General features: G+C 38.1%; 1 protein-coding gene across 1 annotated transcript in view; it reads left to right on the forward strand.

Annotated features, from left to right (window-relative positions):
- ZFHX4 (zinc finger homeobox 4) overlaps positions 1 to 15,649 on the forward strand; it is a 154,955-nt gene that overhangs the window by 110,705 nt on the left and 28,601 nt on the right. Inside the window, exon 4 of the mRNA XM_024765738.1 lies at positions 13,896 to 13,964. Coding sequence (XP_024621506.1) covers positions 13,896 to 13,964 — 69 coding nt within the window. The remainder of the gene's footprint in view (positions 1 to 13,895; positions 13,965 to 15,649) is intronic.

The raw sequence follows: 15,649 nt of genomic DNA on the forward strand, positions 1-15,649 counted from the left end.
TTGTTTGGCTCTGTTTATTTGCCTGTTTATTTATTTAGGCATGGCCCTTACAGTTGAGAAGGGAGGTGATGTGATTCAGATGTAGGCATGAAAGAAAATTGACAAGATTTTGTTGAGAAGCAAGAAACTAAACTGAGTGCCTAATAATGACCATTTAGGAGAAAGTGGCAAAAAATAAGTAGATAGTTGAGACTATGGAAGGCTTTGGAAGCTGAGCAAAGTTTAGATTTGATGAGGCAGAAAATAAGAAGACACTAAAGCTTTTGAGTGTGAGAATGACATCACTGCAGAGGTGTTTTAGGGAAGCATGATGTGGCAGCCATGTGTCAGAGGGATAACGTTGGGAGGACCTAGAGGCAGAAGCTCCTTCAAGGTCAGTCACTGCGGTGGACACTTTACGGGGCTGTTACTGAGAGAATTGTAGGTAAATGGAAAAGTATGTGAGAAACAAATCCACAGAGCAAACTTACTGACTAAATACAAGCAATCAAAGAGTCAAAGATTTCACTATAATTTCCCAAGCTTGGCTCAGACTTAAGTGGGCAGAGGGAGTGAAAAGCAGGGGTCTGATAGTGAGGCATGACCCTGCCCCGTTTCAAACATAGCCCTTTAAACAACCAGTGCAAAGCAGAAATAATGTGTTTATAAGTTGTTGTTGTTTTTTAACTAACAAAAACATTGTCATTTTTCATCATGATTTTTTAGGGGCTTTTGTAGTTTAATGAAACCATGTTAGAGGCTATTTTATTTATAACATTTAGAGGTTATACTTATATTAGCCTGTTAATGTCATTTATGCTAAATAAGTATTGAAGAAATCTTTTATGGAATGTGGAACAATGTAAGTCCAGGACAGTTTTTTATCTGAATAAAAAAGATTGATTAAACTAAAATATCTAGAAATTGTTCTATTGTACTTCCATAAGGTGACTGTCAGAGTTGCATATAGTAAGTATTCAATAAATACTCATTGAACCCATGAATGAAAACAAACCCAGAACTAGGTCATGAGGTGAACTGTACATAAGGTGAAATGAAACATTCATGGGAGTTGACATTTTTGTTGGAGATCCATCTGGAGAAGTTCGTTGGTTCCTATTTACAAGACTTTTAGCAAGACAGGATTGCCACTATGTGTTTGCAGAAGGAAGGAAAACAAAGTGCCCCAACACCAATCCATAAATACCCTGCAACCCTTTCAGGGGCACCACAGAGGAGACGGGGTGTAGGGGGTGGGAGAAGGTTGAATTGGAACAAATGAAAATTGATTCCATTTGGCTTTGCCCTCTTACATTCTAATTTTGTGACTATAAAGAGATACTTCTCAACAATTCATAGTGTAGCTGCAAAAAAGCAGACACAGATCTGCAAATTAGAGGTCTGTTTTCTTTATTCTGGAAAGAGTTCTAGAGTATTTGGGGAGATAGAGTTCTGTTGCCTCTTGAGGACAGATTGTGAAGATCAGGGTAAAGAAATGTATAGTGTATAGAAAAGCTAGAAAATATTAGCCATAAAAAAGATGAAAATCATTCCAATATTACTTATTTTATTGGGTCAAACATATATGGCTATCCTTTCTACATCCTTAAAAATATCAATGTTAAAAATCCTCAGAAGGGAATTCTACATTTGGCTCAAATTACTTACCACATTAAAGATGTTTTCATTTATAGTTTGTAGAAGTGAGATAAAAGAAAAAGTTACTTTTTATTTTTTTACCACGAGATTCCTCCCCCTCCTTCCCCCAACATACCTTTTATTTTTTTAAGGTGACCATATTTATGGCTTTTTGTTTATTTTGCCCCTTCGTGTATTTGAATTCTGGTCATCATTTGTGAATTGTCCACACGTATTAAAGTTCACTTTTCCTGTTTGCCATTATCAAGTATTTTAGAATAGCGATATCTTTAAATTTTTGCAGAATTATTTTTTGGTTTGTTTTAATCATAAGATGTTTACGATAATGTGGTTTTAGCTTATACGTCACCTTTTACATTAGTAATGATCATGAGTTACTTCATCTACTTAGCCATGACAACAAACTTAATGGACCAAGTCATCATACATTTCTGAGATATTTTCATCACCTTGTACCAAAATCCTAAAATTCATCTGCTATGTGCATCACATGTAAGTTTTTTTGATCAAACTTAGAAAGATTATGAAAAATACAATGTGATAGTATTGCCATAAAACTTAATCTAAGCGTTTAATAGGAGACCGTTTATGTTCTGCAAGGTTTTTCATTTTTGTTGATAATTGTATTGCTTACATGGCCTCCATAGTATCTACAAGGAAAAAGTAGTGGTCCTGGCTCATAGCTAGATAGGATTACTGGTCAAATCTTTACTCAGCAAAAATGGTTTCTGTCATTGGGTATCACAAAAAAGGACAATAGGAATATTTTATATGCTAAAACAAAATGGCTTTTGCTATCTGGCCCTCTTTTCTAGTCCCTGTTTTACAACATTCTCATTCATTTTGGCACCTCTTTACTCTCCTCTGTAACTTTGTACTCCCCCAACTCTCATCCCCAACTTTTGTCGTGATCGTGACAGCCTCCAGCTTCTATGAGTTTATGTTCTAACCTAACTTCCATTGATTTCCGTGATCATTTGACTTCTATCCCCGTTCACACTTGCTTCAGAAATCCACACCCATCTGGATGCTATGAGATCCATCATCTGACACTTGTCACTGCCTCACTGTCTTCTGCATCATTAATTTTCCCTCACCACTAGCTCATCACCATCCTCATACTGACGTTCTCTACACCACTCTACATAAAAAACAAAACAAAACAAAACAAAACAAAAACCCTCCCATGTGGGCTTCCTTGGTGGCGCAGTGGTTGAGAGTCCACCTGCCGATGCAGGGGACACGGGTTCGCTCCCCGGTCCGGGAAGATCCCACATGCCGCGGAGCGGCTGGGCCCGTGAGCCATGGCAGCTGAGCCTGTGCGTCCGGGACCTGTGCTCCGCAACAGGAGAGGCCACAACAGTGAGAGGCCCGCGTACCGCAAAAAAAAAAAAAAAAAAAAACAAAAAAACAAAACCCTCCCATGATGCCACAGCCACTTCCGCATGCTGCCCCATTTCTCTGATCCTTTTTACAGCAAAATGCCTGAGAATCGTCTGCTCTTGACTCCTCCAATTCCTCCATCTTCATTCTCTCTTATACCCACATTCAGGGGGCGTTTGCCTTCACCACTCCTCAAAAGAAGCTCTGGTCAAAGACTAAGGACCCATTCTTTGGCGAACATCATGGTCAATTCCTAATTCTCATCTGACCAACCAGCAACTTTTAACAAGTTCACCTCTCCCTTCTTTTTGAAATGGCTCTTTCACGAGGCTTCCATACCCCGTTCTCTCTGGATCTTCTACTTCATGGACTGGTCTTTCTCAGTCTTCTTCACTGGTTTCTTCTTATTTGAGGAGGGGATAGTGTGACTATTCCACCCCCGTTCAGGCAATAAGGTGGCAGCATTCCTATAGGAATTTAAAAACAGTAATAAAACTGACTAAAGTTTAGCCTGCTTGATTATTATTTTTACCACTCACTGGCAATTCTAAACAATGTCAAGGATAAAGTGCTTTGCCCTGCTGGAGTGGACTGCTCACAGCATCCCCTCCTTTGATGTGTCCTGTGTAAGAGTGTATCCTGGGTTCAGTCATGTACCCTCATGTATCCTCTAGGTGATATTATTCAATCTCATCTCAAGGACTTAAATGAGCATCTATATGTTGACCTCTTCCTTCCTTCCTGCCTCCCTCCTTCCCTTCCTTCCTACATCTCCTTCTCCTTTTCCTTCTCTCTTGCCCTCGCCCTCTCCTCTCTGCCCCCACTGCCACACTTACCTACTTGACACCTTTACTTAGGTATATAAACAAAGCATCTCAAACAAAACATTTTCCAAATTACTGATTCCAAACCTTCTCCTCGCTCCCAACTTGTTCCACCTGCACTTTTCCTCATCTCAGTGAACAGGCTCTCCATTCCTCTAATTTCTTGGGCAAAAAACATTGGAATCATCTTTGATCCGTCTTCTTCTGTCACTTTCCTCATCAGACCCATCAGCAAGTTCTATCTACTCCTTCTATGAAGTATGTACCATCCCGCTACTGCCTCTTTCACCATGATCTCTCACAATATCACCAGGGCCTTATTTTACTTCTCTGTGTAATTTTATGCCGTGCCTCAAACCTCTGGAAAGTTCTTTTCCTTTCGTCACTGTTTTACCGATCACTCCAGGGTCTTGTGCCTACCTCTTTGTTCTCCATCATCATCTTTTGTATTCTTTCAGTAATCTTCAAGCCACTTGCTTCTTAATTTTCCTTCCTTAAGGTTCTGTCCTCAGCTGTCCTCTTCTGTATGCTATGTGTTCTTCCTCAGGAGTGCCATCTACTCACTAATATTAGTTATGACTTCTTCCAAATGATTTTCAACTCAGACTTCTCTTCCAGAATCTAGTTTCAGAAACTTAAATGTTTACTCATCAGCTCTCCTCTAATTCATGTCCAAAATTGAGCTCATCATCTTTTCTCTTACCCCAATCTTGGATGTTTTAACAGTCCTTTTCTCTCCAATAGAATCACTATTCTTCCTTTAATCCATGATTTCTTCTAGAAGGTAATAGATGGAAGTACAATGAATGTTCCAGTGTCCTTTTTTTTTTTTTTTTTTGAATAACCAAAATCTTCCTCCTCCATTCCATCCCCTGCATAGCATCCCAAAGATGCAAATATGATCATGGCATCTCCTGCTTAAAACTCTCACTTTGCCCAGATCAAGGGACCCTCTGCAATACTTGCATCCAGACAAAGAAGAAAAAAATTGGCTGTGTCTCAGAAACCATTTTTTCTGCCACTAATACAGTCCAAAGAAACAATGTGCCAAATCTCATCAATCTGTTCATTAATGAATGATTTATTAAATAAACATTTCATGGGTATGCATAAGTATTGTCTTGAAAATTCATAGCAGGTTCCAATAGTACATTTTTCATTCTTGGCTTCAGCCTAGCCTTTCTAATCTTCCTTTTCTGGGACTATGCATACTTTCACTAACTTTCCCTCTCCAGATTTATTTTACTTATGTTTGTATCCATCATTGCCCAGGTCAATTCTTGTAAGTATAATTTGGGCTATATGATTATATAAATTTGACCTTTCCTAATGTGGTGAAATGTAGAAAACTCTGAACAGTAATAACCCGAGGATTATTTACATATAATTTAGGGAACTTCTCCATCTTAGGTTATTGATAAATTTATTTCAGCAACTACAGTGTTGATAAAAAGAATTGATTTAGTCATCTGAGGATTTTCTTTTATGGCCATATATAATTCACAAAATAAATAAGCCTGCACATGGGAAGCAATCATTTCCCCCATATATATAACTGTATAGGATCGTTTACTATAAGCAGTAGTGGTGCCTTCCATGTCAGCGTATTTAAGACATTCAATATTTAGAAAGTGTAGTACGAAGATTGTATTTCCCTGTCTTGCATGATCACCTGGAGGTGATGATAACAAGTTCCACTTCATCCTTACGGTGACTTTGTGAGGCAAGCAGAACAGACCACTTTATCCTCACTTTATAATAGGAAGACTGGCTCCAAAATGCTAATAGATCAGTTTAAATCTACATGGATTGAAGCAGAGTTTTAATTCCTATTTTTTTACCTTTCCCACTTAACTTGGCTTTGTGAAAGCTCTAACGTACTGTCTTCGGTTCATTAGGGTTGCTTCGGAGAAAAAAAAATAAATGTTTTGTGCTTTGATGATGTTCTCAGTAGGTCATATGATTTAGGTGACTGCAGTGTAAGGAATAGTCTAGAAAATTACTTGACCCAATGTTTGTGTATAAATGGAGATTTTTTGATTTTTGGAGAATGCCACATTTGCAGACCTGTATTCTGAGATTTGACTTCTGGTTGAGTTTTTCTGTTAATATTATACTGATGGTGGGACTTTGGAATTGGGGAGGGGAGGATCCCTCTCTTGCTAGGGAAAACCTAGGGCTGACTTGTCCATCACCACAACTCCTTTGAATTCATCTCCCTCATTATATCTTTTGTAAATGGCCAAACTACTGTGAACTGAACAGTCTTTACAATGTGGTTCACATACTACTTTTGTTGCAGCATATGTAAAATTTGCTTAGGGATAAAAAAAAAAAAAAAGACCTTACAAACTATGCTGCTTAGGAAACCAATGTTTAGTCTTGTTAACATTTGCTGTTTCTAAAATATCTACACAAATAATAGTGATCTTTTAAAGGCTTAAAACACTTAACTGATGGACAGAGAGTCCATTACATATAACTATAATCTAAAATGTCAATATACCAAATTGATGTAGTCTCTTCTTTGAATAACTTCTGTTCAGCAGTGTGGACCAAGCCAGAGAAGAATCATCTGTGAACACATCTACTAATTACTCAGTACTAGATGCTTTATATATTTATTAACATTACTTCTTATTATCCCCTGAAATCTGGGTATTTTTGTTTCCATTTTCACATAGAGGATCCTGAATTTCAGGGAAGCTAAGTAACTTGCTTCTTCAAGTAGTTAGAAAGTGGTGGAGCTGGGATTCAAGCCTGAGTGTATTTGTATCTTAAGTGCATGGTTGTTTTTTTTGTTTTTCCCTAGCACAAACATATACATAGGAGTAGTCGATATTCTTCAAATGAAATTGTTTTTGAACAACATAGGCTTCTAAGGGCCACTTAGCTATAGCAGAAGTGGGCTATTTTTATGTTACTGATGTCTTATCTTTTATCTTTGCTCAAAATTTCAAGCGAAGAGAATGACTCTCAAATAGTTTTTTTTAAAAATGACTATTATTTCAACACAGGGTTACTTTCTCTGCTTCTCCACAGCCAGAGTGAATGATGGTTTCATGGATAATGGTTCCAAAGAAGCATGCCCAAGTAACTCATTGAATATGATTGAAGTAAAATCTTGGGAATGATGAAATCATTGCAGATTATCATTGCAGAGTCCAGAAAACATTTTTTTAAGTTGTGAAACTGATTCAACTCTAGTATTGTTGCAGTAATTTTAAAACAATGCAGTCTTTGCGGGAAGCACCTATCATTACAGAAGTCTTTGAGGTGAAAGTGTGAGAGAAGTTGTAGAAATTTCTAAGAACCAAATAATGACTGAGACAAAGGAATGCAACTTCCCTTAGAGTAAACGATACCCTTGTAAGGGGTCTTTGATAGAGTTAAAGGAAATCGTGATAAAGATGCACTGCTGGCTAAACATTTATTTTCTTTTCTATTTTGAAAAATAACTTTGCAAGGCTTTTAACCTAATATGAGGCTATTCAGAAAACTTGGCAACTGTGGAGTAGAAAGTAAAGGATTAAAAACTAGCTATGAGATAGAAAACAAAGTGTTGAAATAAGTAGCCAGTGTTCCACATGTCCCTACTGGGTAGGCTAGGGATCCATGTGTGGACAAGACGTGTCCCTGTGTTAATGAGAAACCTAGCCAAGCCAGCATAGTATGCTAAGGAATGAAAATCGTTTTAGACAATATAAAGAGAGATTGTCACAAATCCTATAAGGACTCGAGTCTAGATAACTGGGCAACTGGTTGATAGATGGGAATGTGCTATTATCCCTAAATTATAAGAGAAGTTCAATCTTTTACTTTCAAAATAATCAAATAAAATAGAATCTTATATGGAGAGATGTATTAGGCATTAGTAAATTTAAGAAAAAATATTTCAGCACTTTAAAATGTGAGACCTTAAGAGGATGTATGAGTAATTTATTGAAACTAATTGATATCAGGAACTTATTAAATTCTTTTGAGGTCCCATTACACTGAGGTCATAGATGATTCAAGAAGCAGAAAGAAGTGATCACACATTCCTGGCCGGGAGGTCCCAGGAGATACTACTGCCTTACTATATAAAAATAACTTCTGGGTAAAACCAGACAGGGCAGGGCAGAGGAGCTTTACTTTTTGAGAAAGTAAAAAATTACAAATCCAGCCCCATTCAGGTAATTGACACTGGAGCATCCAATGCACTTCAATCTATTACTGCCTAGAGGAACTAATTTAAGAGAAAGCACTGCAGATCAACAATGATGATGTTGCTTGGTAACTCAAAACCATTTGGTAACATACTGAGTTGCTTAGCTTTTTTAGCACACTCTTTGTATCCACATAGGAAAAGGATGGAGAAGACCACTTGAAACTATTTTTAATTGCAAACTTGCTTCAACTGGAAACAGGCTTCTCTTTTGCAACACACAAGCAAGTCCAGAGGTTTTTATTAAAATGTGAACTACCACGGTAGTAATAAATGTTGAATTTGATGTGTTCTTCTAAATATTGATCTTGTTATGGTGAATCTGCTTTGAAGGGGTCTGAGCTGTTTTTTTAGGAGGTAGGAAACTCAAAGTTTTTAGGCTTCCTGGCCCAGGAGTCCTGGGGGCTGGCTGGAGGCACCCCTGTCCAGGGGAGAGTCCAGAGCTTTGGAATCAGACTCACTCAGTTGAAATCCTACCTTCTGCCACTCTGTGCCTTTGGACAAACGTCTGAGCTTTGATATCTCATCTCTTCCGTAAAAGCAATGGCTTTTCTGTGACAGATTTACTGTGAGGATGGAGTAAGGAAATGCGTGTTACGTGCTTAGCACCTAACAGGTTTCCAAAAAATATTCACTTATTATTTTGAAACTAGAGAGCTGCAAGTATCTTCTCTGTATTCCCAGTCTGTAAGATACCTTTTACAATGAGTCACAGAGCTGAGGTAGAGAGAGGAGGGACTTCAAAAAATGGGGGGAGGAGCTAGAAGGGCTGTTGAAATTTGTGCATTCTCTTTCAGAATTTGGTCTTATTCTCCAATTATAAAATAAGAATAGGCATACTAGGGCTACAGAAAACGTTTTTTTTTCTCTTTATTACTTTAGACCAATTAGCTTAATACTTACTCTGTTTGGTGGTGTATTTTTTATTTTATGTGCTAAACATTTTACTAAAAATAGTGATGCACTTGATTATTTAATGCATTAACAAATCAATGGGAGGGGTTGAGACATGGAAGTTTTGTAAGCAAATACTATCTTAGTACTATACTTAGCAACTTAAACATTCAACCATTATTTTAAAAATTCCAACTTCCACTGAACTTGTGCCAAACGCTTCCCAGATTTGCTGATAAGAATATAAAAAGCACGGGGCTGCTGCAATAATCAAGTGCAGATTAGATTAGATTTATTCCCAAATGACAGCAATCTTAAACTTAGAATTCTCTGTGTATCTAGCCTGCTTTAAAAAATCCAGATCTTGCCCTGATCATTAGATTTGTATGGATTATATAGTTTTTTTAAAGTATTATTCCAATTTGCAGGAAAAAAAAAATCAAGATTTGCCAGATAAGAACTTGATGACTTTTGAACTAAGATTGAATGCCTGAAAGTTATCAGTTAACTTACAGAATAAATATTATTCAAACAAGGGAAGGAAAAAAGGAGTAGTGAGGTGGACAAGCTTATGAGTAGGTGTGGCAGGACAAAAAAAGAGAGAGAGTGGTGAGGGCTTTCATTCTCATAATTAAAAGGAGTAAGAACCCTAAAAATTTAGGTTTTTTTGTTTGTTTGCGGTACGCGGGCCTCTCACCGCTGCGGCTCTCCCGTTGCGGAGCACAGGCTCCGGACACGCAGGCTCCGGACACGCAGGCTCAGCGGCCATGGCTCACGGGCCCAGCCACTCCGCGGCATGTGGGATCCTCCCGGACCGGGGCACGAACCCGTGTACCCTGTATCAGCAGGCGGACTCTCAACCACTGCGCCACCAGGGAAGCCCAAAATTTAGGTTTTAAGCATTGTCTCTGTAGATGTAACCATTTGGTTTGGGGTAAGGGAAAAGGTGATTAGCAGAACTCAGGTCAAATGAGAAAAAAGGGAAATGAGAAATAATTACAGAATCAGAAAGAAAGCCACTTTTAGGATTTAAAAAATATGGTTCAGTATATCATTGTGGTTAAGAGAGCTATTCCTGAATAAAGCTATATGGGTTCGAATCATAACTCCGCCTCTTGCTTGAGGTGTCCTAACACATATAAAGGGCATCAGTCAGTACCTGGCACAAAGCAAATGCTGTAAAATGTTAGTGGTAGTGATGGTGATTGTGGTAATTAATATACTATTCCTCAGAAAATGCAGCAATTACTCCTACCTTGTGTTAATAAAAATAATTTGGTATCATTTTCAAATGTGTGATCATCACAAAGTTGACAGAATGGAGTAAAATACTGAATGAATTATCAGTGGTCTTATTTTTTTTTAATAAATTTATTTATTTTATTTTTGGCTGCATTGGGTCTTCGTTGCTGCACGCAGGCTTTCTCTAGTTGCGGCAAGCAGGGGTTACTCTTCATTGCGGTGCGCAGGCTTCTCATTGCGATGTCTTCTCTTGTTGTGGAGCACGGGCTTTAGCCGCACAGGCTTCAGTAGTTGTGGCCTGCAGGCTCTACAGTGAAGGCTCAGTAGTTGTGGTGCATGGGCTTAGTTGCTCCACAGCATGTGGGATCTTCCTGGACCAGGGCTTGAACCCATGTCCCCTGTATTGGCAGGTGGGTTCTTAACCACTGCACCACCAGGGAAGTCCCAGTGGTCTTATTTTTAAATAGTATTAAATAAGAAAGGTCAGGTGCTAGAGAACACAAGTTAGTAATCTAATTAAATCACCAGCAAAAGAGACAGATCATGTTAACAACAGTCAGATTTGTTATTACAGAGCAATTATTAAAGTGAAATATTGAAAGATGCTATGTATCATTAGTAGGCTTTAAACATGTCATTTAACACAGGCAGAAAACTATAATCAGTTCATTTGATAAGTTAAAATCTCCTTTATTAAAATATTTATATCATTTGTATAAAGGAGGCACTATTGTTGAGGATCTAGAAAGAATTCTGTGGCATACTGCACTACATTCCTTTATAAAATTATTTGCACAAGTCACTCTCTTCGGAGTAGTCTCTAAGTGCCACATGATCTAATTTGTGAGATGAAATAACAGTTTTGGTTTTGACATTTTGCACATTTCCTTAAATCACTATTAAATGTAAGGATTTCAATGTGGCACCAAACTATTATTTGGTTACATTTTATATTCAAAGAATGTAATCTTTTATGAAATATCAGAAATTTCACAGGACTAGTGAAAAATTGCTTTCTTCCCTCTTCCTTCCCACCCCTCTCCACATGCACACACTTAGTTTTCTGGCCTCCACAAAGGTAGGAAAACCTTTATAAGCTTCTAAATACTGTGGTATTAAAGCTGGACACATCCAAAATTTCAGACTTTTTTACCATACTGACCTGGGTTTCATTTCAGGCTCTGTCAGTTTCAAACTTCGGGACCTGGGGCAAGTGACCTTAACATCTTGGAGCCCCCAGGCTTCTGATTTTTAAAATAAAGATTAAGCATTACCTCATGATTTTATTGTGAGGGTTACATGACTGTTTTTACACAAATAGTTTACCACAGTATCTGGCAGAGATACAAACTTAATAAGATGTCATTGTTTTCTTTTTATTTTCAGGAATCTTTAAAGAGTAGCAGTCATTTGGTCACATTCACTTAGCTACTACTGATATCTATTTGAACAAGACTATTTAATACATTGAAGTGTGTGTGTGTGTGTGTGTGTGTGTGTGTGAAATGGTAAGGATTATTTGATAAAATAGAATTGTTTTTTGCTAGAAAAGAGGGGAAGAAATGGTTTTACACGTGCACGTTTATATATATATATATAAGAAGCTTTGAATTTAGAGTTCTGAGGCTCTGGGAAGCTTTTATAAAATTCTCATCTTGAGATTCATCTGTTTCAGGATATAGGGTGTGGTTTAGTATTTTGAATAAAGGTATCCTAGGTGACTTTGATATGCCTCACTTTGTCCTAAGTTGAGAATCTCTTAAAATGAAAGCTCTCAAGGAACTCACAGTTTCTTGGGGAAATAGACATGAATCATATAAAAGTTATCACAATACAGCAAAAGTACTGAGACATATGTATAAGCTAATTGTTAATGAAAGCACAGAGGAGGTGATACTTGCTTTAGATATTGAGGGAAGAATGAGAGTTTAACAGGAGAAGAAAAAAAGACATTCAAAATATAAAAGGAACAATATTGATCAAGGAATAAAGGTATGAGAGATTGCCAGGAGGAAGAAGTGGCCTTCTTGAGAGACATATTGATTGGACACGAATGTTGTGATTTTTTGGAAGTTATTCCTGAATTTATAAGCAAAGACTGATGACAAATTCTTTTTTTCAAAACTAATTTAAGATATAGTTACAAGATAATTGTTTTTTTTGTTGTCGTTGTTGTTTGGGAAAGGACACTGGGTATTTATTATGATTGTAGTGTTTTTAAATAGTTTACCATCAAAGGCCAAAGGTTTTGTATGTAGCAGGAAAAACAACTAGTGAAGGCAATAATAGTGCTTCGGTGTGCACTTCTATTTTAAAGGTTAATTATTTGTTTAATTAAAGCCCTCAGAACCAACCACAGCTGCTATTGCTGAAATATTAGATGAACTTGAGTCTATTTAACAGTGGAAGGATTGTGTGACAGCTTTTTTATCCTCTCAACAACATACGGCCTTTTCTCATTTTAAAGACCATATCAGGGGCTTCCCTGGTGGCACAGTGGTTGAGAGTCCACCTGCCGATGCAGGGGACACGGGTTCGTGCCCCGGTCCGGGAAGATCCCACATGCCGCGGAGCGGCTGGGCCCGTGAGCCATAGCCACTGAGCATGCGTGTCCGGAGCCTGTGCTCCGCAACGAGAGAGGCCACTACAGTGAGAGGCCCGCGTACTGCAAAAAACAAACAAACAAAAAAAAGACCATATCATACTTTCCCTTTATTTGGATTATTTCTCTTATGGTTGTTGATTATTTATGTAGTTATATCTGTATTTTACAACTGAGGGAATCAGGGCTTAAAGAGGTCAAGTAATATACTGAAAATCCAGTGCTAGGGCCATGATGTTTACTCAAGCAATTTTACTTTCTTGAATGATAGCTCTTGAGATATTATGAGATATTAGATTGGAAAGACATGGAATTCCAGAGATTGTTGTAGAGGCTATTGAAATTGTCAGGAAAGAGATGATGACAGAAGAATAGAGAAACAGACGTGACAAGAGACTTTGTAAAATGGAATCAACGCCATGTGTTGAGTCAGTAGAGAAAGAATACGGTGTGGAAAGTGATTTCTGAAGTCTAGTTGTTTTTTATAGATTTCCCTACAACAGGGAACCCAAAGGAAGAACGGAGCTAGGTGAAACCTATGATTTCTGTCTGGGGATAAGTTTAGCAAACCAGCAAACATTGCCGGCACTTCTGCTCTGGAGCTCACCTAAAAGATCAGAATAAAGATGTGGATTTATTGATGACTTGGACGTATTCTTCAGGTTTCTTCAAGTGCTTGTTTTTTGCTTTGGTCTCTCACATCAGCTACCATATACTGAGCATTATTTTTTTCTTTTTTTTGGTACCTTGACAGAGAAGTAAAAGTATGCTCATAGTTTATGTAATGTGCCATTGTCATTATAACATGTAGGCTTGGCCAAATAACCAAGTGGGAAAAACCAGAAAGAGCCTTTCTTGTTTCCATATTTTATCTGTATTATTAAGCTTGCTGTGTGCTGCTGATTATTGAGAGTTAGATCTAATCTTGCCACGCCCTGGGCTCATTTTTCCAGCCACTAAGATGTAAGGTGTGCCAGAGATTCACCTGAGTTCTGCCTGAGGCTTATCTCTTTGAAAGCCAAATTTTGGGTTCTTGTGATACTGGCTGACACTGCAGAGCTGAACATGGCATGCTGATTACCTTTCACTCTGATGTCCTCTGCAGAAACTGCCTCTTTGGGAGCCAGGACCTGTGAGGATGATCTTACAGAGCAGCAGTTGAGAGCGACCTCAGGTAATTGGTCTTATTCTTGTCTGTCTTGAATGAGCTACATTTGTTACTCTCATAATTTATGTAATGAACTATCTCTGGAACTGCTCTAATTAGAACTGATCAGATCCCTTATACAAATAATTTAAATCTTATATAGAATATATCAATATTATATATAATAAATTGAATATTGGCTTGGCCAAAAAGTTTGTTCGGATTTTCTGTAAGAGTGGACGAAAACCCAGACGAACCTTTTGGCCAACCCAGTATGTAATAAATAAATTAAATCAAATGTAGCCAATATTTGGATGCATATGTAAAGCAATTTCTTAAAGAACAGGTAACTTATGCTGGATAATTTCTCACATCTACATTTACACACAATGAAGTTTTACCTAAATGGTCAGTTTTACACAATGTATAAGTCAATAAGCTGGGTATTATTTTTCCCCAAGTCAAACAACCTGGATGGTGGAGTTAGTTTTGGTAATTGATGAGTTGATTGGATTTTTACTGCCCTGTCAATACAATCACTAGTTCCTGTGCTTTGCATGCTTATGTGTGTGGTAAAAGATGGAGACTATGCCTTCTTAGCAGCATTATATTCAGATGATTTAAGGGGAATTTCACCCATGTTGCTACAACACACCTCATTTATTTCTGCTGTATAAACATGATTCCAGTTTCCAGATTTATACAGTTGGAATAATAATGTGTTATACAGAATAACAAAAAAATGATTATAAAAAGTCCTTCAGGGGCTTCCCTGGTGGCGAATTGGTTGAGAGTCCGCCTGCCGATGCAGGGGACACGGGTTCATGCCCCGGTCCGGGAAGATCCCACATGCCGCAGAGCGGCTGGGCCCGTGAGCCATGGCCGCTGAGCCTGCGCATCCGGAGCCTGTGCTCCGCAATGGGAGAGGCCACAGCAGTGAGAGGCCCGTGTACCGCAAAAAAAAGAAAAAAAAAAAAAAAAAAGTCCTTCACATTCATAATGGGGTATTGAAATACTTTTAAAAAATTGCAAATGAGACCATTCCTCCAATATAAACTCAGGACTTCCCTCTTAAAAAAGTCTTCAAAGTTAAGTTTACCTTCACCTATGTGTGTCTCATGAATACTTTTTTATTTATAAGTAATTATTTTTCATATTATATATTATTTTTCCCTAGAAAACTACAGAACATATTTAAGCTAAAGTAGCATAAACTCAGTTCTTCCTCCTCACTTCAAGCCAATCAAAAAATTGCATTAATGACTAGATTGAAAGTAATAGGGCAAAAATCAAGACCATGACAAAAATATTAGACTAAAAGGAGACCGCTCCCTCTCAATACATTTCTTTATTGTTTTGTAAAAAAAAAAGACACCAAAATTTACATCTTCGGACTTCCCTGGTGGTGCAGTGGTTGAAAGTCCACCTGCCGATGCAGGGGACACGGGTTCGTGCCCCGATCCAGGAAGATCCCACATGCCGCAGAGCAGCTGGGCCCGTGAGCCATGGCCGCTGAGCCTGCGCGTCCGGAGTCTGTGTTCTGCAACGGAAGAGGCCACAACAGTGAGAGGCCCGCATAACGCAAAAAACAAAAAACAAAACAAAACAAAACAAAACAATTTACATCTTCACTTCAACCTCTCTGAGAAGCTTTATATTTAGATATTTCCATGCCTTCTGAATATTTTCATAGGGATGTTCTACAGGGAAGT

Source organism: Neophocaena asiaeorientalis, unplaced genomic scaffold (genome assembly GCF_003031525.2).
Source record: "Neophocaena asiaeorientalis asiaeorientalis breed wild unplaced genomic scaffold, Neophocaena_asiaeorientalis_V1.1 scaffold417, whole genome shotgun sequence".
Classification (NCBI taxonomy): domain Eukaryota; kingdom Metazoa; phylum Chordata; class Mammalia; order Artiodactyla; family Phocoenidae; genus Neophocaena; species Neophocaena asiaeorientalis.